Raw genomic sequence first — 23,996 nt, forward strand, 5'->3', positions numbered from 1 at the left:
TTGTGTGACACACACGTGTGTGTTTGTATGTTCGTCCGTGCTTGCAATTGTGTGTGTATGTTTGTGACACACCGGGCACTCTGGGAATATTGAGACCCACCACCCACCAACAAGCACCCGCACACAGGGTCAAGGGTCACCATAACAGCCTTCACGTGGCGCTGGAGTAATGCTTCATGACTCAGGATGCTGGTTCAGATATAGACCCACAATCCTCTTGTTAGCTGACCACATTGTTCTGGCATGATACACTTAGAGCTGCTTGTGACCTCTTGGGGAAACGGCAATGCACTTTACGAAATTGATCGCAAACTGGACTTTCCAGATATTGTTTGATTTGATTGTGATGGTGTGATTGTAATCAGTTCTGCTCTTTGTTTCAGACGGAAGTAGAAGGCCTTAAAGGAGACCAGGTACTAAAGTATATCTTTACAAACTAGACTACTTTTTCTTATTATCCGAGTGCAAAACTAATTTCATAAATGCACCCAGCGACACAGTTTCACAAGCAGCGAGGAGTAGAACCAAAGCACCCTCTCTCCAGATTCAAATCAGTCAGAGTGCTTTTATATGCTGTCCATCTGCTGCCCAGCAACACTCCTAACAACATCAGGCCTGTCATGGGTGACAGCTGTGTGTGATGTCACCTGACCCTGTCTCTGTCTGTCTCTGCAGGGTCTGGCTGGCGCGTCAGGAGAGAAGGTAAGTTGTCACAGCCCAGACAGCTCTCTCCTGGACAGCTCTCTCCTCTCACTGCCGGGGGTCCTCAGCTGTGTACTGGACATGTGGCTCCTGCGCGTGGGTCCTGTAGAGGGTCAAACCTGGGCTGCTACGCTATGCTGCTAGCGCTGGCTGGTTTGTTGAGTGGGACAGCTTTTTATTCACACTGGTCTCTTTGCTCTGCTCTGCTTTTCTCTGCTCGGCTTTCCTCTGGTCTGGTCTTGTCCCCTCCCTCCCCTCTCCTTTCCTTTCCCCTCTTCTCCTCTGCTCTTATCTCCCCAACTATCCTCCTCTCTCTTCCTCTCTGCTCCTCTCTCTTCCTTTCTCCTCCTCTGTCCTCTCCCCTACTCTCTCCTCTTCTCCCCATCTTCTCTCCCCTCCTGTCCTCTATCCTCCTCGCTTCTCCCCTCCCTTCCCTTACACTCCTCTCCTCTATCCTCCTATCCTCTCCTTTCCTTTCCTCCTCTCCCCCCCTCCTTTCCCCTCCTCTCCCCTCCTCTCCCCTCCCCTCCCCTTCCCTCCTCTCCTCTCCCCTCCGCTCCCCCCCCTCCCCTCCTCTCCTCTCCTCTCCCCTCCCCTCCTCTCCTCTCCTCTCCTCTCCTCTCCTCTCCTCTCCTCTCCTCTCCTCTCCTCTCCTCTCCTCTCCTCTCCCCTATCCTCTCCCCTCCTTTCCCCTCCTCTCCTCTCCTCTCCTCTCCTCTCACCTCCTCTCCCATCCTCTCCCCCCCTCTCCAATCCCCTCCTCTCCCTTCCTCTCCTCTCCCCTCCTCTCCTTTCCTCCCCAGGGAGCAGCTGGAGAAACAGGCCTGCAGGGTTCTTCAGGGAAGGAGGGCAAGAGGGTGAGTAAACAGAAACAGCTTGCTGTCTGTGTGGCCTCGCAGGGCCTGGGCTGGGCTGGCTGGGCTAGTCTGGGCTAAGGCCTGCGCTAGGGTTGGCCGAGCTAGGACTGGGCTGGCCAGGCTGGCTGGGCTAGTCTGGGCTAAGGCCTGCGCTAGGGTTGGCCGGGGCCGGGGCTGCGGCCAGGGCCTAGCTGGGTCTGGGCTGGGCTGGGCTGGGCTGGGTCTGGGTCTGGGCTGGGTCTGGGCTGGGTCTGGGTCTGGGTCTGGGTCTGGGCTGGGTCTGGGCTGGGTCTGGGCTGGGACTGGGCTGGGTCTGGGCTGGTGGCTATCATATACACACACTTCATGATGATAGACAACAGCTGTAGGGGGCCAAAATGAACTGGGGTTGTGGTCAGGAAGGTACATGGCCCTGGGGGGCTGGGGGGTCTTGGGAGGCCAGTGGATTCAGCTGTGGTCTAGGGGGGGCCCTCTTTAGGGGCCCGCGGGGAATTGAGCAACCATGAATCAGTGTTCTGGGTGCGTGAGAGGTTGGGGGTCGAGAGTGCGTGACTGACAGCACACGTGGCCAACCCGGGTGGGAGGTGTCCTGTGTCCTGTGGGGGCGGGACTACAACCGGAGGGATGAATTAGAATGGAAAACAAAGGTTTGCCCCTGTATACGTGCGTGTGTGTGGGTAGGTGTGTGTGTGTGTGACTATATCCTATTTCTGGGTTCAAAGGCAACTTGGGTTCAACTTTAATGCGTCCACTTGTGTCATGAGATATGTCCTAGTGGAATGTCCGTAATATTGTTTCTTTAGGATATATGTCATAGGGGCAGGGTTAGATGTCAGACAGACTGGCTTGTTATCAGACAGACAGGTATGATGTCAGACAGACAGGCATGATATCAGACAGACAGGTATGTCAGACAGACAGTATGATATCAGACAGACAGGTATGTCAGACAGACAGTATGATGTCAGTCAGACAGTCATGCATGATATCAGACAGACAGGTATGATGTCAGACAGACCGAATTATGTCAGACAGACAGGTATGTCAGACAGACAGTATGATGTCAGACAGACAGGCATGATATTAGACAGACAGGTATGATGTCAGACAGACAGGCATGATATCAGACAGACAGGTATAATGTCAGACAGACAGTATGCTATGAGACAGACAGACATGTTATTTCTGTCCCTGTGGTAGTGAGAACAGGAGGTTGGAAGGACTGTGTAATCATCAGAAGACAGGCAGCGGGACTAGCTGCCAGGAGAATGTTCCTGTTCTGAACCCTGGAGGCATGAGTGGCCAGGCCTTCCATTGGGACATGTGGAGAGACCCTGCTTTTACCACTTCCCCCCTGCCTCCATCCTGCCTCTACCCTGCCTGTCCCTGCCTCTCCCAACCTCCCCTGCCAAACTCCAACTCTCCTGCCCTCCCTGCCCCCCCCCCCCACACACACACACACATCTCCTCCCTGCCCCCCCTCTAACTCCCCCTGCTCCTCCCTAACCCCCCCCATCTCCTCCCTGCCCCCCCTCTAACTCACCCTGCGTCTTCTCTCCCTTCCCTGCCTCTCCCTGCCTCTCCCGCCTCCCCTACTTTCTCCTTGCCTAACTACACTTCCTTTGCCTCTCTCCGCTCGGGCATCCCCTGCCTCCTCTGCCTCTCTCTTCTTCCCTTGCCCTACTTCCCCACCCCCCTGACCTTCCTCTGTCTCCTCCCTGCCTCCCCTTGCCTCCCCCTGGCCCCATGCACCCACAGATGCTAAATGTGACACGATTACGGTCTGTTTGACTTCCAGTAGCAGGTTCATTGTGAATGTTGGAGCAGTCTCTCTAACACAAGTAGGTCAGACATGTTCAGGGTGGATCTTAGCCCATGGCTTGGGCGGAAGGAGAAACTTCTGGAACCAGAACGGCCCGAGTCTGGCTGTTTGTTCCCCTCGGACTCTGAGTGTGTGTGTGTGTCTGTGTGTGTGTGTGTGTGTGTGTAATAATGCACCACAGTTAACTATTCATGACACATCAGCTGTCCTCTGATGTCTCTGATTTCCTCAATGGAGCTGTTCACACATCGCGTGACTTCACACAGCCACATCCTCATCATGGGAATGCACACAGCAAGGAGTTAGCAGGGAAGAGCGGAGCAAGAAGAGGAGGAGGAGGTTGAGAAAGGGACTAGGGGAGGAAGAGGAGGAGGAGGAGAGAGAGGGACTAGCTAGTTTAGTAGTGGTTAGTACCAAGCTTGGTGAGTATACCAGGCTAGTAGTACCAGGTTTGTTGTAGTAGGATAGTAGTACCAGGCTAGTTGTACCAGGCTAGTAGTACCAGGTTTGTTGTAGTAGGATAGTAGTACCAGGCTAGTAGTACCAGGTTTGTTGAACCAGGCTAGTAGTACCAGGCTAGTAGTACCAGGCTAGTAGTACCAGGCTAGTAGTACCAGGCTAGTAGTATCAGGCTAGTTGTACCAGGCTGGTAGTACCAGGTTTGTTGTACTAGGATAGTAGTACCAGGCTAGTAGTACCAGGCTACTAGAACCAAGTTTGTTGTACCATGCTAGTAGTACCAAGCTAGTAGTATCAGGCTAGTTGACCAGGTTCGTAGAACCAAGATAGTATTACCAGGTTAGTTGTACTACGATAGTAGTACCAGGCTATTAGAACCAGACTACCAGGCAAATAGTACCAGGCTAGTAGTATCAGGCTTGGCTAGTATTACCAAGCTAGTAGTACCAGGCTAGTAGTATCAGGCTTGGCTAGTAGTACCAAGCTAGTAGTATCAGGCTAGTAGTATCAGGCTTGGCTAGTAGTACCAAGCTAGTAGTACCAGGATAGTAGTACGAGGTTAGTAGTACTAGGCTAGTAGTTCTGGGATAGTAGTACCAGGCTAGTTATACCAGGCTACTTGAACCATGCCAGGCTAGTAGTATAAGGCTAGTTGAATCATGCTAGGCTAGTATTACCAGGCTACTTGAACCATGCTAGGCTAGTAGTACCAGTCTATTAGTATCAGGCTAGTTGAACCAAGCTAGGCTAGTACTACCAGGCCAGGGTGGAGAATGTTTTAGTGAAGTGGTAATGTTGGGAATGTTGTTTGGTTAAAGACACACACAGCCAGCACTGCTCTATTTATATTGCCCTCTTTGATGACTGCTCCACTTCCCTGTGGCTGTCAGCATGCTAAGGTTTCTGGGTATTTTTAGCCCCTCCCCACAGTCACATGTGGCGTTGCAGGTTGTTGACCAGGCGGGAGGCTTGTGAGTCTATTTCAGGATGTATGGACGTGGATCATTATCGACGTCTCTCTCGCCTCGGGACAGTCGATCGCTCCTTCCTCCTCGCACCTAATTAGCAGCTCTGCTGCGGCCCGCCCGCCCCGGGCCAAACACCGGAAGAAATCCTTCACGTTAGCGTTAGCTTGGGCCTGCCTGCAGTGTCGGGTGGGCAGGATTAGCATTCTCAGACACAGGCCATTGGTTCCCCTGTGCCCGGCCACAATAATCAATCCCAGATTTCACAGTCTGACCTTGATCCTGTGTGTGCTTCAGTCAGACCACACACACTTTCACATCCGCATGGTATGAACCGTGAACCAACCGCTGGTTGAAGCTTCAACATAGAGACAACAACGTTTTCTCGAAACGTGGGGTCTGGATTTCACGGGACCAGTGGTACCTCCAAGTCATGTATAGCAAGAGAACTCAAAACTGTCAGATGAGCTCTGAGGAGGAACACCAGCCAGCCAGGATGCCAGCCTCTACCTGCAACGTTTAGGGGGCTTGGGAAGTTGGAGGTTAAGGAGAGGTACAAGAGAGGAGAGAGAGGAGAGGTTAAGGAGAGGTACAGGAGAGGAGAGAGAGGAGAGGTTAAGGACAGGTACAGGAGGGAGAGGAAGGAGAATAGGAGCACGTGCCATTTTCATACATTTTGCTTTATGACAAATGCTAATGCATTCCCAATATAAGAGACGACGTTTCCCCCCATGTGCGTGCGTGGGTGTGTGTGCGTGTGTGTGTGTGCGTGTGTGTGTGTTTGACACATCGAAGGGGGAAAGGGTTTGAAACATAGTAATGTATTGCTCCTGCGTTCCACGTTGAAGGGGCATTAATAGTAATAAGAACTGCTTGCTTTCATGCATTATGGATGGCAGTAACACGGCCCTTTCATGATCATAGGCCTCCTCTGGGGGTTGGGGAGGGAGGGGGGAGACAAACTGGGGGGGGCACAGGGGTTGCTGGGAAAATGTGGCCCTCGCTAACGGTGTCCTGGTGAAATACTCACCAAGTTGTCTTTAATGGTGCGTTCAGCTGAAGGATGCTGTCCTAAGTTTGCCGTGTCCTGAACTATGTGTGTATGTGTGTGTGTGTGTGTGTATGCCCAAATGAGCATCTGTGTTTATCCTATGAGTGTATGTGTGTGCTTGTATATTTGCATTTGTGTATGTGCAAATGTGCAGTCATGAGCAGTCATGTGCATCTGGGTACGCGTGCGCGCATGTGCGTGTGTGGATGTGTGTGTGTGCGCGTGTGTGTGTGCATGCGTGTGTGTGTGTGTGTGTGTGGAGGGGGCATGTGTTGCGTGTGTTGACGTTCAAGCCCGCAGCATCTGTGTGTATCCGTGTGCGTTGGTGTGTAAACTCGTAGTCACAGCCTGTCATTGCGGTGTGCATTAGCCACAGAGGCCCGCACTCGGATGATGCTTCAGGCTACGACACACAGGAGCCGAGAACTTCCCAGAATCCCCTGCGAGACAGACTGGCACCGCCATACCTGTGCCCATCAAGCCAGCACGCCTCCACGACGTCCAACTGGAAGGGGTCTGTGGGCTCATAGATATGAGCGCTGGCCCTGACCCCCCTCAGCTTGTGATTCTGCCCACGCGCCTCACCACACGCCTGTTTCCTGCGTTTGAAAAAACATCTTTTTGTGGTTGTTTTGTTTTGTTGTTTTTTTGGGGCGATTGTGGCGCGCGCCAGCGGGCCATGGAGCTTCCTGCAGTGACGCTACTTCCTGCGGTGACAGATCGGCGTCCAAAGTTTGTCCTAGTTTTGTGTTGTTTTAGACAAGGAGTTTGTGAAACTGTGACATAGTCACATAAATGATGAATTCCTTTCTATCATGGTTTTTAAGTGTAGTGAATAATTCACTCTTGGCTTTGATGTCTTGTTATAATGTTCTGCAGGAAGTTGGCATGTTTAGATGGATACAGAGAGATGTTCTTTAAGCTTTGCTGTGGAGGCCTTCCTCAGTCTTGTAGATAGTGTGTTCCTCAGACTTGTAGTGGTGTGTGTGTGTGTGTGTGTGTGCGAGTATGTGAGTGTGTGCTACAGTGTCTGTGTGTGTGTGAGCATGTGTGTTTGTGAGCGATGTGTGTGTGAGCGCTCAATTGTGTCTTTGCATGTATCCTTGTCTTGTGTATGTGTGTGTGTGTGAGAGAGAGAGAGCAGATGATCATAAGCCCTGGAGACACACACCCTTATCTATGGATATGTCTGGACATGAATTATGCACAACCAGACGTGGTTTCAGAGGATTATTTGGGTCTTAGCATCCAGCTCGTCTCCTGGTGGAGAGGATGAGATGAGTTCACGGTGAGCAGCGGGCCATGAACGTCTCTCAGAGAGCAAGGTGTCTCCTGCAGGAACATCCTGGAGAGACCCTTTAAAAGCAAGTGTACCCGCTACGATAACAGAGAGCTGCTCGGTGGAATGATGTCTGCTGTTGAGGAGATGCAGAAATACCCTGATGTACCCTGAATAATGCAACAGGTCCTCAACATGCACCGTATTGGTCTGATGATGGTGGTGATGAGCACGGTGAGGATGAGGAGGGTGAGGATGAGGAGGGTGAGGATGAGGATGAGGAGGGTGAGGGTGAGGAGGGGGAGGATGAGGAGGGTGAGGATGAGGATGAGGAGGGTGAGGGTGAGGAGGGGTAGGATGAGGAGGGTGAGGGTGAGGATGAGGAGGGGGAGGATGGTGAAGATGACCTTTGACCTATCGTCGTATGTGCCAGGAGGGGTCGTAGGTGGTTAGGCTAACTTTAACAACTGTATGACCTTGTAGGTAAACAGGGCACACACATAGCAAACCAGTCTTACTGTCTGCATGAGGCTGCAGTAGAGGCCGGTCTTACTGTCTGCATGAGGCTGCAGTAGAGGCCAGTCTTACTGTCTGCACAAGGCATGTCCAGCTGTTTGGCAGACAGAGAATCTGGAAAAGCCGGCACATCCATTCCAGTCCGTCAGTGATGGAGGAGGGTGATGCGATCCAGCCTAGTAGACTGACACATACCGTCACACACTGTGTCTGCTAACAACTGGAAACAGCTCAGCTGTTAAGTCCTTTAAGTCACACACATATTATGCTTAAATTATACTTCATCCCAAGTTCAAGTACAACATACAAATAGGTTGAATAAACTTGTTGATAAGTGCTGCCTTTGAATATACAAAATCTGTACATTTTAAGTATACTTCTAACTGTGAAGCAAAAGCTACATATTTAGCTCTCATTTACAGAGATACATTTAATTAGATTTAAGTACTGTAATCTCTTTTTCCTACTGGTGATGGGTTCTGCAGAACATACCTCGTTGACAGAGTCAGGTTAGGGAGGCAAAGATAGAGGCAGAGGCAGGTCTGGCAGATTATAATGGGCAAAGAAAACGATCCAAAGGGCAGGGCAGAGATCAGAGTCGAGGGCTTAAACGGAATCACAACCAGGTAACCTCCTTTGGCAAACGGCTTGATATCGACAGAGACCAAAGCAACTGAGCGTACACTTGGCAAAGTCTGTATTGATTGAGCCGTCTCTTTTGGCGTTTTGTGTGTGCGTGTGATTGGTATGGGTGACAGGTGGGTCCGATCAGTGTTCCGGCGAAGGCAGACGTGTCTGTGTGTGGGTTTGGGAGTTGTAGTTCCAGTGTGGGGGTTTGGGAGTTGTAGTTCCAGTGTGGGGGTTTGGGAGTTGTAGTTCCAGTGTGTGGGTTTGGGAGTTGTAGTTCCAGTGTGGGGGTTTGGGAGTTGTAGTTCCAGCGTCAGCCCTGTTTGCAGTCCGAGGTGCCTCCAGAGAAGCCGAGGTGGTCGGTGTGCGATGACACCGAGCAGCTCGTGGGGGTTCGCTTGGTGTAGGACAGGAGGGATGGGAGGGGTTAAGGACTGCTTGACCAGGCACAATGACCTTGCTGTGACCTTGCTGTGATCCCGGCATGGGCCTGGAGGGGCGCAGCAGGTCTGGAGGTCCCAGGGCGTCAGAGAGCGCTCTGAGGGCTGAACACCATTCAGCCCCCTGGCTGTGGGGGTAGGAAGGGGCCGGAGGAAGCAGAGGTGTTTATGACGGTGGGGTGGTATAGGGTATTTCTGGGGTAGGGGGAAGGAGAGGGGAGGAGGAAGGAGGGAGGAGGAAATGGGGTTTGTGTTAATGGTCCAGAATGATACGAGCACCTCAGCAGCTGTGACTGAAGCCCCTGACCACAGCCACCTGCTCTTCTTCCTCTCACAGCACCCCTCCTCCTCTTCCTCTTCCTCCTCTTACTGCACCCCTCCTCCTCCTCTTCCTCCTCTTCTTCCTTCTCCTCCTCCTCCTCTTCCTCCTCTCACTGTACCCCTCCACCTCCTCCTCTTCCTCCTCTTCTTCCTTCTCCTTCTCCTCCTCCTCCTCTTCTTCCTTCTCCTTCTTCACCTCCTTCTCCTCCTCTATTGGGGTTCGAGGTCATCTGACTGTAATTGTCCCTCTAGAGGAGAGGTGTTTTGCAGCCAGGGTTCACAGAATAACAGAATGCTAAATAATACATCAGCATAGAAACCCTGAGCAAGTACCAGCATATGAAGAGTCATAAAAACTACAAGTACACATGTGCACACAAGCAAATAAGATATAACATATACTATAACATATTTAAGATACATATATATATTATACACATAAGATACATATACATATGCTATATATATATATATATATATAGGGTTCAAAGGACAGGATAGTGCAAAGAAAACTGACGTGTCATCCAATCTTTCAGACAGGGTCCTGAAAGGACAAGCTGAGGCCACAGCCCCACCTCCATCAGGAGAGTGAGGCCCTGGGGCCACAGCCCCACCTCCATCAGGAGAGTGAGGCCCTGGGGCCACAGCCCCACCTCCATCAGGAGAGTGAGGCCCTGGGGCCACAGCCCCACCTCCATCAGGAGAGTGAGGCCCTGGGGCCACAGCCCCACCTCCATCAGGAGAGTGAGGCCCTGGGGCCACAGCCCCACCTCCATCAGGAGAGTGAGGCCCTGGCAGCACAGTGACCAGCCCTCCTAAAGACCGGCCTGTCTGAAAAGCTTGACATGACACTTCCTGAGATCCTGCTGGCTGTTTTAATAATCCTTCTGAGTCTGTTCTGGTCGTAATCTCAGTGGAAACGTAAAAATATTTTTTTTCTCCACCCCCAAAATAATATTTGTTGGATTTATTTCTAGGTGGCAGCAATTTGAGATTGAAAACATAGTTTATCAAGAACAACACCCACGTATTTGTAGCACCTAGTGGATTGCCCCCCCTCCTCCTCCTCTCCCTCCTCTTCTTCCTCCTTTTCCTCCTGCTGATTGACCTCACACACCCCCCCCCCATGTCCCACCTCCCCTGTTCCCCCTGATTGGTGGCAGCAGGTGTCAGGTGTCGTGTTTCAGCTCCTACCAGCGAGCTTCACGTTGTTTCCTCAAGGTGAGAGAAACCGGCTCCTGATGGTAATGATACCTCGGAGTCACCCTCTGCTCCTCATCTCCTCTCCACAGACGTGTCGGTTCACCCTCTGCTCCTCATCTCCTCTCCACAGACGTGTCGGTGTGTGTGCTCGTGTGCGTGTTATTGTGTGTGTGTGCGTAGGTGGGTGTTTTGCTTGTGTGTGTGTGCGACCGTGCGTGGGTGTGTGTGTGACGAGGTAAGGGGGAGTGTGTTCACTCACACAGTGTGACCAAGCCATCCCAGGCTTAGAGGACAAAGTCATAATGTCCATTTTGATCCATGTGCGTTATGCTCCGTCATAACAGCTTCTGTCGTGTAACCTAATTTAGATTGAGCAATCTGTCAGTCCCACAGCTGGGAGAATGTCGGGCAGAATAACTGGAGTGTTGGGTAGAATAACTGGAGTGTTGGGTAGAATAACTGGAGTGTTGGGCAGAATAACTGGAGTGTTGGGTAGAATAACTGGAGTGTTGGGTAGAATAACTGGAGTGTTGGGTAGAATAACTGGAGTGTTGGGCAGAATAACTGGAGTGTTGGGTAGGATAACTGGAGTGTTGGGTAGGATAACTGGAGTGTTGGGTAGGATAACTGGAGTGTTGGGCAGAATAACTGGAGTGTTGGGCAGAATAACTGGAGTGTTGGGTAGAATAACTGGAGTGTTGGGTAGAATAACTGGAGTGTTGGGCAGAATAACTGGAGTGTTGGGTAGAATAACTGGAGTGTTGGGCAGAATAACTGGAGTGTTGGGCAGAATAACTGGAGTGTTGGGCAGAAGCAGTGTCATTTGGTGGGAGGGTGCTCTCAGGGGAACACTGCTGATGGGTTTGTTTGGTCTAATGAAGCGGTAACACTTTAGAATAATGGTCCGTTGTTAATGAGTAGCTATGCAGGAAGTAATAGGTAGTTCTACATTAACACTGAATTTAATACTGTTAACTAATACGGAACCAAGATTAACTAAGCATTAAGTAATAGCGAATTCAGTACAAAGGTAGTTCCTTGGTAGGTATTTGATTATTACTAAATAAATATATATTAATTGAAACTACTTGTGAACTATGACCAATTAAGAAAGAATAACCAATGAATTACTAATCACAAAATTAATGTCTAAAAAGTTAACAATTGTGTTTTTTTTTTACTCTTAACATGGTCATAACATTTCAAAAGCTTGTGCCTGAAATTAGTTCTTTGTGGAAACCAGTTTATGAATATTAACGTTATAATGCCCCTGTGTCAGGTTGTGAGGTGGGGTATGACCCAAATGCAAGAGAGAAGCGTGGCATTGCGAGGAACACAGGTTTATTCTCAAAAACCGGGGAACAAGTAGGGTACTCACGCAGACAAAGGGTACGCTAAGACAAAGACTGGACACCAAACAGGAACCTAAATACACAGAAACAAACAAGACACAGGTGGACACAATGAAACTGACGAGACACAGGTGACGACAATGACAGGGAACACTAGGGCAGGGCAAAACCAAAAACAATAGGGGGGGCACGGCTGTGGCCGTGACACCCTGTATGATTATGGGACACGTCCCCCCCAATATTTGATCATACTGTATGATTATGGGACACGGCCCCCCCAATATTTGATCATACTGTATGATTATGCGGGCAATATCGATGTGTCTGCTATTAGGTCTTTCTGCAGCTCAGAAAATATCAAATAGGTTTCAGTAAATACTCTTCGGTAAGAGGACGGAGGGACAGACAGACAGACAGACAGACAGACAGACAGATGGGCAGGCAGGCAGGCAGGCAGGCAGGCAGATGGGTGGGCAGGCAGGCAGGCAGGCAGGCAGGCTTTTTGTATACAAAAAGGTTTCTCAGAATGTCCAGATTTGTGACAGTGCTTGAGGTCTTATTGTTAGTATATGCTAGTGTATGAAAGAATGCACATTGCATAAACAAGCTTACATATATTTTACTGTCTGTGTTGTGTTGTACTGTAGGATCCAGGTAATATTTGTGTTGCTATGGAAACTAACCCTCAGACTACTATGAGTCTTACATACTGTACTGACCTGGTTTGCATCCATTATCTTCATATATATCCTCACTATAACAGTGGGCTACATAGTATATAAACTACTTGGAGAGGTGTGGAGGAACAGAGTGAGGAGGAAGATGAGGGGAAGTGAAGAGGACAGGAGGATGAGGAGAGGAGGATAAGGAGAGGGGGTGGGAGATGTAGAAGTAAGAGGAGGAGAAGAACAGGAGAGGACAGAGGAAGAGAGAAGAAAGGAGGAGAGGAGGAGGAAGACTGAAAGAGGAGAAGAGAGGAAGAAAGGAGAGGGGAGAGGAGAAGGAAGACTGAAAGAGGAGAGGAGAAGAAGAGAGGAGAGGAGAAGGAAGACTGAAGGAGGAGAGGAGAGGAAGAGAGGACAAGAGAAGGAAGACTGAAAGAAGAGAGGAAGAGAGGAGAGGAGAAGGAACACTGAAGGAGGAGAGGAGAGGAAGAGAGGAGAGGAGAGGAGAGGAGAAGGAAGACTGAAGGAGGAGAGGAGAGGAAGAGAGGAGAGGAGAAGGAACACTGAAAGAGGAGAGGAGAGGAAGAGAGGAGAGGAGAGGAGAGGAGAAGGAAGACTGAAGGAGGAGAGGAGAGGAAGAGAGGAGAGGAGAAGGGAGACTGAAGGAGGAGAGGAAGAGAGGAGAGGAGAAGGAAGACTGAAGGAGGAGAGGAAGAGAGGAGAGGAGAAGGAAGACTGAAGGAGGAGAGGAGAGGAAGAGAGGAGAGGAGAAGGAAGACTGAAGGAGAGGCGAGGAGAGGAGGACAGGGGTGTAAAGTAGAAGTGGTGATCAGTCTGTCCTCTCACTACTGAATAGCTCTATGAGCCTGCAGAATAAACACCCAGTAATCAGACGACTAATGACAGGATTGTCCAGGGCCAAGGACCTCTACACACAAACAACTGTCACTGCACATTGTTCACCTTACGGATACCTTGTCTGTGTGTGTGTCTCTGTGTGTGTGTCTCTGTGTGTGTGTGACACCCTGTGTTGGTGAACAAGGAACAATGTAGGTCAAACCTCTTGCTCAGACAGAGGCAGGGGTCATGCAAATCAACCACACACACACAGCATGCACACCCAGGCACACACGCGCGGTCAAGCACACATTCTACACTGTAGGGAGGTGTGTGTGTGTGTGTGTGGGCCCGCCCAGTGCAACCCTTGTGTCAGGCCCCATCAGACCGTGGCGTCGGCTGGACTCCACTTCTAGCGTCACGGCAACATGGTGTCCATGACGGCAGGTCAGGGACGCACTGACACATTGTCAGGAGTCAGGAAGGTCAGACATATAGGCTGTCTCAGTGGGATGACTGGCTGGCTGGCTGGCTGGCTGGCTAGTGACTGACTGAGTGACTGACTGAGTGACTGTCTGGGGAGGTGAAGAGGAGGAGGAGGAGGGGGGAGGAGAAGGAAGACCAGAATATTCCAGCTGATCCGGTGTGAATTGGGCATAATGTAGATCATTTAGTTCTCTGCATGAAAATGTTAATTCATATAATGGAATAAATAGTTCATCTCTCTGTCTCTGTCTCTCTCTGTCTCTCTCTGTCTCTCTCTGTCTCTCTCTCTCTCTCTCTTTCTCCCTCCCTCTCTCTCTCTCTCTCTCTTCTCTATTCTTCTCTCCTTCCTCTCCCTTTCTCTCCCTTTCTCTCCCTTTCTCTCCCTTCTCTCTCTCTCTCTCTCTCTCTCTCTCTCTCTCTCTCTCTCTCTCTCTCTTTTTTTCTGTCTCTCTCTGTCTCTCTCTCTCTCTCTCTTTCTGTCTCTCTCTTTGTCTCTCTCTCTGACTGTCCCTTTATTCCTTAGTTCTTTCTTCTTCCTGATGTGCGTGTGTGTCTGATATGTGTGTGTGTGTGTGTGTGGTGTGTTTGATGTGTGGTGTGTGTGATGTGCATGGTGTGTGTCCAGATTCCTTCAAGCCCAGTGTAGGCCTGCTGTTGAGACAGAATGTCATAGAAGGCTACTGTAGTTTACTGGCTGGGTCTCCACCCGCATCAATAGGAAGTGTGGCTCTGGGAAGGAGAGAGGGATGAAGGAGAGCGAGAAGAGAAGGAGAAAGGAGAGAGGGATGAAGGAAAGCGAAAAGAGAAGGAGAAAGGAGAGAGGGATGAAGGAGAGCGAGAAGAGAAGGAGAAAGGAGAGAGGGATGAGGAGGGAGGAGGCTGGCTCACAATGTTCTTTTTCTTTCTGGCTCCCACTGACTTTCACGACACTTGGATTGTTTACTGTATCTCTACCCCCTCTCTCTCTCTCTCTCTCTCTCTCTCTCTCTCTCTCCCCTCTCTCTCTCTCTCTCCCTCTCTCTCTCTCTCTCTCTTCTCTCTCTCCCCCCCCTCTCTCTCTCTCTCTACCCTCTCTCTCTCTCTTTCTCTCTCTCTCTCTCTCTCTCTACCCTCTCTCTCTCTCTACCCTCTGTCTCTCTCTCTCTCTCTCTCTCTCTCTCTACCCTCTCTCTCTCCCTCTCTCTCTCCCTCTCAGTCTCTCTCTCTCTCTTTCTCTCTGTCTCAAACATTCACACACTCCGGTACACTCGTTCTCTGTTTCAGTCTGTCGATGCCACTCCTCCAGAACCTTTTTCCTCCTCTCCAGAATCTCCCTCATTCACCAGGCAGGCTAATTACTGATGTTACCCAACGTACATCATACAGCACTCTACACCCCCCTCGTCCCTGTATCTACCTACTCATCCAGGCCCTCTCTTCTCCTCACCTCCTCCCCCTCTCCTCCTCCCCTGACCTCTCCACGTCCGCCTGCTCTACCATGAAGCCAGTTTGCCATCTAGTGGAGAGCATGGAAACAGCCTCACTGCTGTGTCGGGGTCGTTCAGGGTGGGAGTCTGAGGTAGGGAAGCGCAGAGAGAGGCTGGACTGCCTCAGCCTTCTGTCCCCCCACAACCTCAGGCCTCTCCCATGTCGCTCTCCTGTGTCGCTCTCCCATGTCTCCCTGTGCATATTCACAACACTGCCAGTTAAAGAGGCCGTGGTGTGCCAGTCAAGAGCAGGGGGGGATGAAAGCCCCCGTAAGCCCCAGCGGAGCTTCTGCCAGGCAGCTGTCGGATTTGCAGTTTCTCCCCGCGCCCGGGTCGCCCTCTCCACCTCCAGTAAACAAGCGGAACAAATCCTGCTTTATTGAGGCTGATCCATGAGGCGCGGGGATCTCTGAGGGGCACTGCAGATCACCAGGCACTGCCTCAGACCTCGAGATGGAGGCCAGAGGAGAGGAGAGGAGGGTGGGAGGGGAGGGGAGGGGAGGAGAGGGGGGAGGGGAGGGGAGGAGAAAGGAGGGATGGAAAAAAGAAAAGAGTACAATTCACAGAACACACACACACACAGAACCCAGCCACCGACAGATGAAAAGGTGTCACTCTAGGTGAGATGTTGCTCCACATTGAATGGGCATCAAACACATCCACCTGTCAGTGAGCCCTGCAGCCCAGCAGCTGTGTGTGTGTTGTCCTGGTAACAGAGCTGTGTGTGTTGTCCTGGTAACAGAGCTGTGTGTGTTGTCCTGGTAACAGAGCTGTGGGTGTTGTCCTGGTAACAGAGCTGTGTGTGTTGTCCTGGTAACAGAGCTGTGTGTGTTGTCCTGGTAACAGAGCTGTGTGTGTTTTTTTGGTAACAGAGCTGTTTGTGTTGTCCTGGTAACAGAGCTGTGTGTGTTGTCCTGGTAACAGAGCTGTGTGTGTTGTCCTGGTAACAGAGCTGTGTGTGTTGTCCTGGTAACAGAGCTGTGTGTGTTGTTCTGGTAACAGAGCTGTTTGTGTTGTCCTGGTAACAGAGCTGTGTGTGTTGTCCTGGTAACAGTGCTGTGTGTGTTGTCCTGGTAACAGAGTTGTGTGTGTTGCCCTGGTAACAGAGCTGTGTGTGTTGTCCTGGTAACAGAGCTGTGTGTGTTGTTCTGGTAACAGAGCTGTTTGTGTTGTCCTGGTAACAGAGCTGTGTGTGTTGTCCTGCCTGGTAACAGAGCTGTGTGTTGTCCTGGTAACAGTGCTGTGTGTGTTGTCCTGGTAACAGAGCTGTGTGTTGTCCTGTGCTGTTGGGGAGCTGCACCCTGTGGTCTAGTCTCTAGAGCAGGAGAGGAGGAAACAGCTGTGCGTGGGCATGGATGACATTTCAGAATTAATCTTAATTACAGACTTAATTAGCGTTGTTTTCCTGGCTGTGTTTAGAGGCTGGTGGTGATAGCTTCTGTGGTCTGGCTGTAATGAAGGTGATGAGGAGGAAAGGTTAGATGGCTGACTGCACACTGGACTGACAGGCCTGGGGGATCTCGCTCCCTCCATATCTTTATTTATTCATCTCATCCTGTTGTTTCTCTCTTTCTTCTCACTCTCCCCCTTTCTTTCACCCTTTTACTGTCCTCTTTCTCTCCCCTCTCCCCTTCTTTCCCCCTCTCCCCCCTGTCTCCCCTCTCCCCCCTCTCCCCCCTCCCCCCTCTCTCCCTCTCTCCCCTTCTTCCCCCCTCTCTCCCCTCTCTCCCCTCTCCCCTCTCCCCCTCTCCCCCCTCTCTCCCTCTCTCCCCTTCTTCCCCCTCTCTCCCCTCTCCCCCTCTCCCCCTCTCTCCCCTCTCCCCTTCTTTTCCCCTTTCTCCCTCTCTCTCCCCTCTCTCCCCTCTCCCCCTCTCCCCCTCTTCCCCTCTCCCCCTCTCTCCCCTTCTTCCCCCCTCTCTCCCCTCTCTCCCCTCTCCCCTCTCCCCCTCTCCACCTCTCACCCTCTCCCCCCTCTCTCCCTCTCTCCCCTTCTTCCCCCCTCTCTCCCTCTCTCCCCTTCTTCCCCCCTCTCTCCCCTCTCTCCCCTTCTTTCCCCCTCTCCCCCCTGTCTCCCCTCTCCCCCCTCTCTCCCCTCTCTCCCCTTCTTCCCCCCTCTCTCCCCTCTCTCCCCTCTCCCCCTCTCCCCCTCTCCCCCTCTCCCCTCTCCCCCTCTCCCCCTGTCTCCCCTCTCCCCTTCTTTTCCCCTTTCTCCCTCTCTCTCCCCTCTCTCCCCTTCTCTCCCTTCTCTCCCCCTTTTCCCTCTCTGATAATTTCAGTACATCACTTGCAGTATTGGCTTGAATGTTTAGACATGAGTTGGTTCAGAGTAAAGGGACTAGAGTTGTGATAGATGGCCAAAGATGGAGAGCAAATAAACAATTAAACATCAATCCAAAAGATGTATTATATTAAAGAAGACTGCGTAGTGTCTGTGATGATGTGTTTGTGTACAGGTACTGTGTGTGTGTGTGTGTACGTTTCTCTGTATGTATTGTACACACAGTATATGTGGGATGTAGCTATTAATAATGAGAAACCTGCAATTCATAATTAATTGTTTAATTCATCTTTATGTGAACTTTTGGCAAATAAATGAAACATGTTTGAGTTGTATCAGTCTTCTGAAGGAATTAATAATTTTTCAAAGAGTAGAGTAGACACACTTGCACACATGATGAACACACACTCGTAGAAATTATATTTCAGAGAAAGAATTAAAGTAATATAAATATGAAAATGAACCAATTAGGTAACACATTTGATGTAAAATATAATTTGTTTCAGTGAACAAAATGAATGGTCTAACTCAGAGAAAGACAGAAACTAGGGTCAAGCTAACAGAGTTGAGTCTAGTAATGGAATCTAAATACAGTATGTAGACAATGATGAACTTCCTTTTCAAATCCTAAACATAGCTCACGCTAAGACAGGGAGAGGAGGCCGTCAGATTGTAGCTACGTCTGACCAGGGTTGATCAACATGAGGTAGAGGCCTCTGTTTGTGTTCGAGGCTCATTTGAAGAAGGTCTTATAAGAAGGACGAATAAACCAACTATTTGGCTGCAGGGATGGTGAGACTGAGTCTGTGTGACTTCAGTCAGAGTTCACAATGAGGATTTAGATTTGGAATTTATTTGAAAACTGATCATATCTGTGAACGTTTACGATCGTCTATCCTTCCTGTTGTTTGTAAAACTTAAGTCAATGGAAAAAAGTCCCTCCAACTGCAGTGTGTTTGTACGTGAGTGTGTGAGAGTGGGGGGGAGGCTTACGTTAAACAAATACGCGATTTACTGAGGCAGGAAGGTGCAAACAATAAACAGGTATAAATTAAGTACAAAAGTACATTAGTTAAACTAATTCTAAGAACAAAAAAAGTCATTTATCCTGGGAGGGGGGGGGAGGAGGAAGATGGGGAGGGGATAGGGAGAGAGAAAGGGGGGGGGGGGCGTCACTTTGCAGAAAGAGAGGGGTGAGAAGTCATCTACTCCAGTCTCAAAGACAGGGTTAGGGTCAGAGACAGGGTTAGAGTCAGAGACAGGGTTTGACTCAGGGACAGGGTTAAACTCAGAGACAGGGTTAGACTCAGGGACAGGGTTAGACTCAGGGACAGGGTTAGACAGACAGACAGACAGACAGACAGAAACCAGATAGACAGACATGCATTATTTACATTTACTGTATTTCGGAAATTCTCTCTCTCTCTCTCTCTCTCTCTCTCTCTCTCTCTCTCTCTCTCTCTCTCTCTCTCTCTCTCTCTCTCTCTCTCTTTCTCTCTGTCTCTTTACAATCTGCAACAAGTTAGAGTAAAATCCCACAGCGCCTTCTCTCCTACCCTCCTCTCCTTCTCTCCTCCCTCCTTCTCTCCTTCTCTCACCTTCCTCTCCCACTCCCTTCCCTCTCTCATTCTCTCCCTCCCTCTGTCCTTCCCTCTTTCACTCATTCTCTCTATCCTTTCCTCCCTCTCTCTCTCTCTCCCCCCTTTGCCTACACTGCATTGACCTGAAGGAGGGCTTCTTTCCACAGAGCTCCAATAATAATCAAGCTCTCGGATGTTGGCAAATTTATAGGCCACTCTGCGTTGCATAGCAACAGAGATTGCCACAGTGATCTTACAGGCAAGGGAAAAGTAGAGATATAAAGGCAAGACCGGATGGATGAAGACAGACAGGGAAGGGAGGAAGCAGCAGAGAGAGGGGGGGTAGAGAGAGGATGAGAAAGAAGAGAGGAGAAGTGAGAAGAGAGATGGACGAGAGAGAGAGAGAGAGAGAGAGAGAGAGAGAGAGAGAGAGAGAGAGAGAGAGAGAGAGAGAGAAAAGGGAGAACAGGGGTTGTATGAGCAAGGAGAGCGAAGTTGAGAGAGAGAAAGGAGGAGGGCGAGGAAGTGGAAGATGAGAGGGATGAAAAGGTAGAGAGGGGAGAACAGAACGGATGGGAGGAAGGAGCGGAGAGAGACGGAGAAGAGCGTGGGAGGGGGGAGGGGAGAAGGGAGGGAGGGAGAGAGGAGAGGGAAGTAGGGGAAGGGGGAAAACGAGTGAAGAGAGTTTGGAACAAGAAAGACAACATAAACATGAGATAGAGGGGGGAGAGGGGGGGGGGGAACGAGGAAAACGAGCAAAGAGAGGAGAGAGAGAATTCACAGTGGAGAGGGAGAGATTTGAGAGGTATGGAGAGGATTTGTGTATGATTGTGTGTAACCAGCAGGCTTTTAGATAGGCCCTTGGTCTGTACGTGTAGCTCCATTTTACAGGCATTCATGTTCCTCGTTTCCTGTGAACATCTTCGGTATCTTATAACGGCTTGGCAGCACAGTTAAGAGTTCAAAGGGTTTGGAAGGGAGCAGCGTTTTAGCTAGGAGGAGTGGGGATGCCCGTAAACACACACACACACACACACACACACACTCTGTACAGCATCCACACACACACACACTCTGTACACATGTGCTGCACGCACACATTGTACAGTCCACATGATGTTAGAGGACCTACAGACTCAACATAGACTTTAGAAGTGTAACTGTTCTGCTCCCAGGTGCTGCCCCTGAACTGATTATGCAAACAAACATGGTTCTGGGCTGCAGATGTACACAGGAACAGCACCATGCAGATCACAGTTTAAACTGTTTTAAGGGCGAGGGTGGAGAGGAGATCATTTAGAGAACTGAATAATTTACTCCCTGCTAGGAAATATAGCACGTGAAATATTCATGAAGTGAAATGTGTATCTTTGCTTATCTTTGTGTAAACTCCTGTGGTGGTGTTGGGGTTTGCGGGGATAGGAATAGTCAAAGAGAGTCTGACAGTTTTCTAATTAGTCTGCATACAGACCCACACTGGTACACACACACACTGCTAAACACACACATATTCAGAGACACAAACAGGAACAGATACACACACAAGTACACTGGATACTATTAGTTGCATGAACACACACACACAACTAACATGTAAACACACACGCACACACAACCCCCTTCCTCTGCTGTTCTCCCCCCTGCTGTTCTGCTGTTCTACCTCTGCTGTTCTCCCCCCTGCTGTTCTGCTGTTCTCCTTCTGCTGTTCTCCCCCCTGCTGTTCTGCTGTTCTCCTTCTGCTGTTCTGCTGTTCTGTTGTTCTGCTGTTCTCCCCCCTGCTGGTCTGCTGTTCTCCTTCTGCTGTTCTCCCCCCTGCTGTTCTGCTGTTCTCCTTCTGCTGTTCTGCTGTTCTGTTGTTCTCCCCCATGCTGTTCTGCTGTTCTGCTGTTCTCCCCCCTGCTGTTCTGCTGTTCTACCTCTGCTGTTCTCCCCCCTGCTGTTCTGCTGTTCTCCTTCTGCTGTTCTGCTGTTCTCCCCCCTGCTGTTCTGCTGTTCTCCCCCCTGCTGTTCTGCTGTTCTACCTCTGCTGTCTCTCATGATGACAGAGCCCTAATCACTGCTTTAGGAACACAGGCATGATCAAACGCTTACAGAGCAGGCTCAGTGAACAACATCAAACAACATGCCATCGCACTCACACATGCACTGCAACACACACACACACACACACACACTCTCACACATGCACTGCAAAATGCACTCACACACACACACACACACACACACACACACACACACACACACACACACACACACACACATACAGACACAAACACATGTACACAACCACAAATACACACATAACCACAAGCACACATATTAAAAAGATTATACATACTTATAAAACAATTGGTTTTTTTCGACTTAAATAGCTGTTTCTGATTGGACGAGAGACGTTCCATGAGTTGAATTATCTGACAACAACCCACTCTGACTTTTCACTCCAATAAAAAATCACTCCGCGATGAAACATTCGCGTTGATACAAATAGGTAACCATAACAACGGGGACGAGTCAAAGCTTCCATTTACAATTTGAAAGACTTTAACAAGCTAACTTGTACTTACAACAATGAGTGGCAATATTTTTTATAACGTATTTGAAAAATGTTTCTTTTCAGAATGTACTGTGTCAGTACATTCCGCTCATCTCACATCCCGTTCTCTATTGACCTCGCTAGTCAATCTAGGTTACTTCAGACGGGCTGCGGCCGACACGACAGCAGTAGCAGCAACTCTACACATGGCCAATTATTTTGTTCTTAAAAATCTGGATTTTATTTGGGGACAATGACATGGCTCGATAGCTGGCTAGTCTTGTCGTTAAACATACTGTCAAATTATAATTACAGTTTGGAGAAAATGTCCACTTTGATGCGGTCATGTCACATCAATTTGCTATTCAACTTGCTCCACAGGCTGCGGCCGTACTAGTATGGCCGATACTTTGTTCGTGAACATCTTGATATTGATTTTGGGATAGTGACATGGCTGGTTAGCTAGAAAACCTTCCTGTCAAACATAATGTAAAATTATATTTACTGTTTGTCAACCGTACACAATGTTATTGCCTTTGAATCTTGCTAGCATAACGTTAGCTTTCGGGCTAATAGCTCAGCTGACGTTGACACCGGAACTATTTTTTCGCTGCGGAGGTACAATGGCAATATAAACATTTTTTTTAATCAATAGCTGTATTTAAATCTTAATTGGTTGACTATAAAATTGTTTTATAAAAGCAATATAGTACTCGTGCTGTGGGGTTGTTGAGGAATATACCACGGGTGTTGTTCTCCCCCCTGCTGTTCTGCTGTTCTGCTGTTCTCCCCCCTGCTGTTCTGCTGTTCTCCCCCCTGCTGTTCTGCTGTTCTCCCCCTGCTGTTCTGCTGTTCTCCTTCTGCTGTTCTCCCCCCTGCTGTTCTGCTGTTCTCCCCCCTGCTGTTCTGCTGTTCTCCCCCCTGCTGTTCTGCTGTTCTACCTCTGCGGTCTCTCATGATGACAGAGCCCTAATCACTGCTTTAGGAACACAGGCATGATCAAACGCTTACAGAGCAGGCTCAGTGAACAACATCAAACAACATGCCATCGCACTCACACATGCACTGCAACACACACGCACACACACTCTCACACATGCACTGCAAAATGCACTCACACACACACACATACAGACACAAACACATGTACACAACCACAAATACACACATGACCACAAGCACACATATTAAAAAGATTATACATACTTCACAGCCACACACACACGCACACAAACACATACAGCCACAAACACACACGGCCACAAACCTACACACTTCGCACACTACACACAACATGTTCACACTACACAAACACACATGGACAAAGAGTCAAATGGATCAATATAACTAGTATGGAACTGATGAGTAAGCAGAGTGATTACCACACACACACACAGCCACACACACACAGCCACAAACACACACAGCCACACACACACACACACACAGCCTAGCCTTTTTGGTTCCCACACGCACACAGCCACACACACACGTGTCGAGCTGGGCTGGACATTAACGTTTCTACCATTGACTCCAGTTCCTGTTCGTACATTTTATAATCTGTTTTTATAATTTTGAACGTTTATTTAACCAGACGCAGTGCGACAATAACGTCAACACTAACATCAACCCTGATTGTGTAACGCTTTGTGGGCTCTGGGTTTGATTGATGTGGTCTGGGATGAGCACGGCTGGGCGGAGGGTGATCACCTGGGGGGGAGGGGGGGAGAGAGAGGGGCGGGGTGTAGGAGGGATGATAAGAGAAAAAAAGAGGCTGAAAGGGTAGAGAGAGCTATGGAGAGAAGAAGAGAGAGAGGAAGAGAGAGAGGGCAGGGGCAGAGCACTGAACACCCCACAGGGGGCGGTGATTAAGTTGTTGGTTTTTTTGCCGTTAATTAAAAGCACATTAAACAGTAGGACAAGCGTGCTGCTGTTGACAGCATTTAGCCGTGTCTCATCACACCTGTGTAACAACATGTGGCTGTGTCTTAATACACCTGTGTATATTTCTCTATCTGCCCTGCTTCTAATCACCCTCCCTCTCTCTTCCTCTCTTTCTCATCCTCCCCTCTCTCTCTCTCTCTCTCTCTCTCTCTCTCTCTCTCTCTCTCTCTCTCTCTCTCTCTCTCTCTCTCTCTCTCTCTTAGGGCCGTCGAGGGAAATCAGGGGATCCTGGTCCCAGAGGTCTAGTGGTGAGTTACACCATCTCTCTTTCCTCTCCTTCTCCTCTTTCTTCTCCCTCCTCTCTTTCTCCTTCTCCTCCCTCCTTCCTTCCTCCTTTGTCCTCCCTCCCACTCTCCCTCTTCTCCCTCCTCTCCTTCTCTCCATGTCCTCTTTCTCCTCCACCTCGCTCCACCCTCTTCTTGCTCCCTCCTTTCCTCCTATCCCTCTCTCCCTTCCTGCCTCTCTCCATCTCCACCTCTCTCCCTCTCCACCTCTCCATGTTTTGAGGCTAGGGGCCTGGGGAGGCTTGGAGGGACAAGGAGGTATATGAAGAGGAGGGGGATGAGGCAGAGGGGCGAGGAGGGGGAGGAGGAGGAGGGGGAGGAGAAGG

At 49.8% G+C, this 23,996-nt stretch overlaps 1 protein-coding gene across 14 annotated transcripts in view; it reads left to right on the forward strand.

Annotated features, from left to right (window-relative positions):
- Positions 1 to 23,996, forward strand: part of LOC146267706 (uncharacterized) — a 132,724-nt gene that overhangs the window by 40,996 nt on the left and 67,732 nt on the right. For 12 of the 14 annotated variants that reach the window (XM_084709758.1, XM_084709767.1, XM_084709757.1 and 9 more), the window contains 4 exons: positions 384 to 413; positions 676 to 702; positions 1,506 to 1,559; positions 23,590 to 23,634. In XM_084709758.1, the coding sequence (XP_084565884.1) occupies positions 384 to 413; positions 676 to 702; positions 1,506 to 1,559; positions 23,590 to 23,634 (156 nt within the window). The remainder of the gene's footprint in view (positions 1 to 383; positions 414 to 675; positions 703 to 1,505; positions 1,560 to 23,589; positions 23,635 to 23,996) is intronic. The other 2 variants (XM_084709762.1, XM_084709768.1) reach the window with 1 other exon arrangement.

This window comes from Hypomesus nipponensis, chromosome 11 (genome assembly GCF_054491055.1).
Source record: "Hypomesus nipponensis isolate SF chromosome 11, ASM5449105v1, whole genome shotgun sequence".
Classification (NCBI taxonomy): domain Eukaryota; kingdom Metazoa; phylum Chordata; class Actinopteri; order Osmeriformes; family Osmeridae; genus Hypomesus; species Hypomesus nipponensis.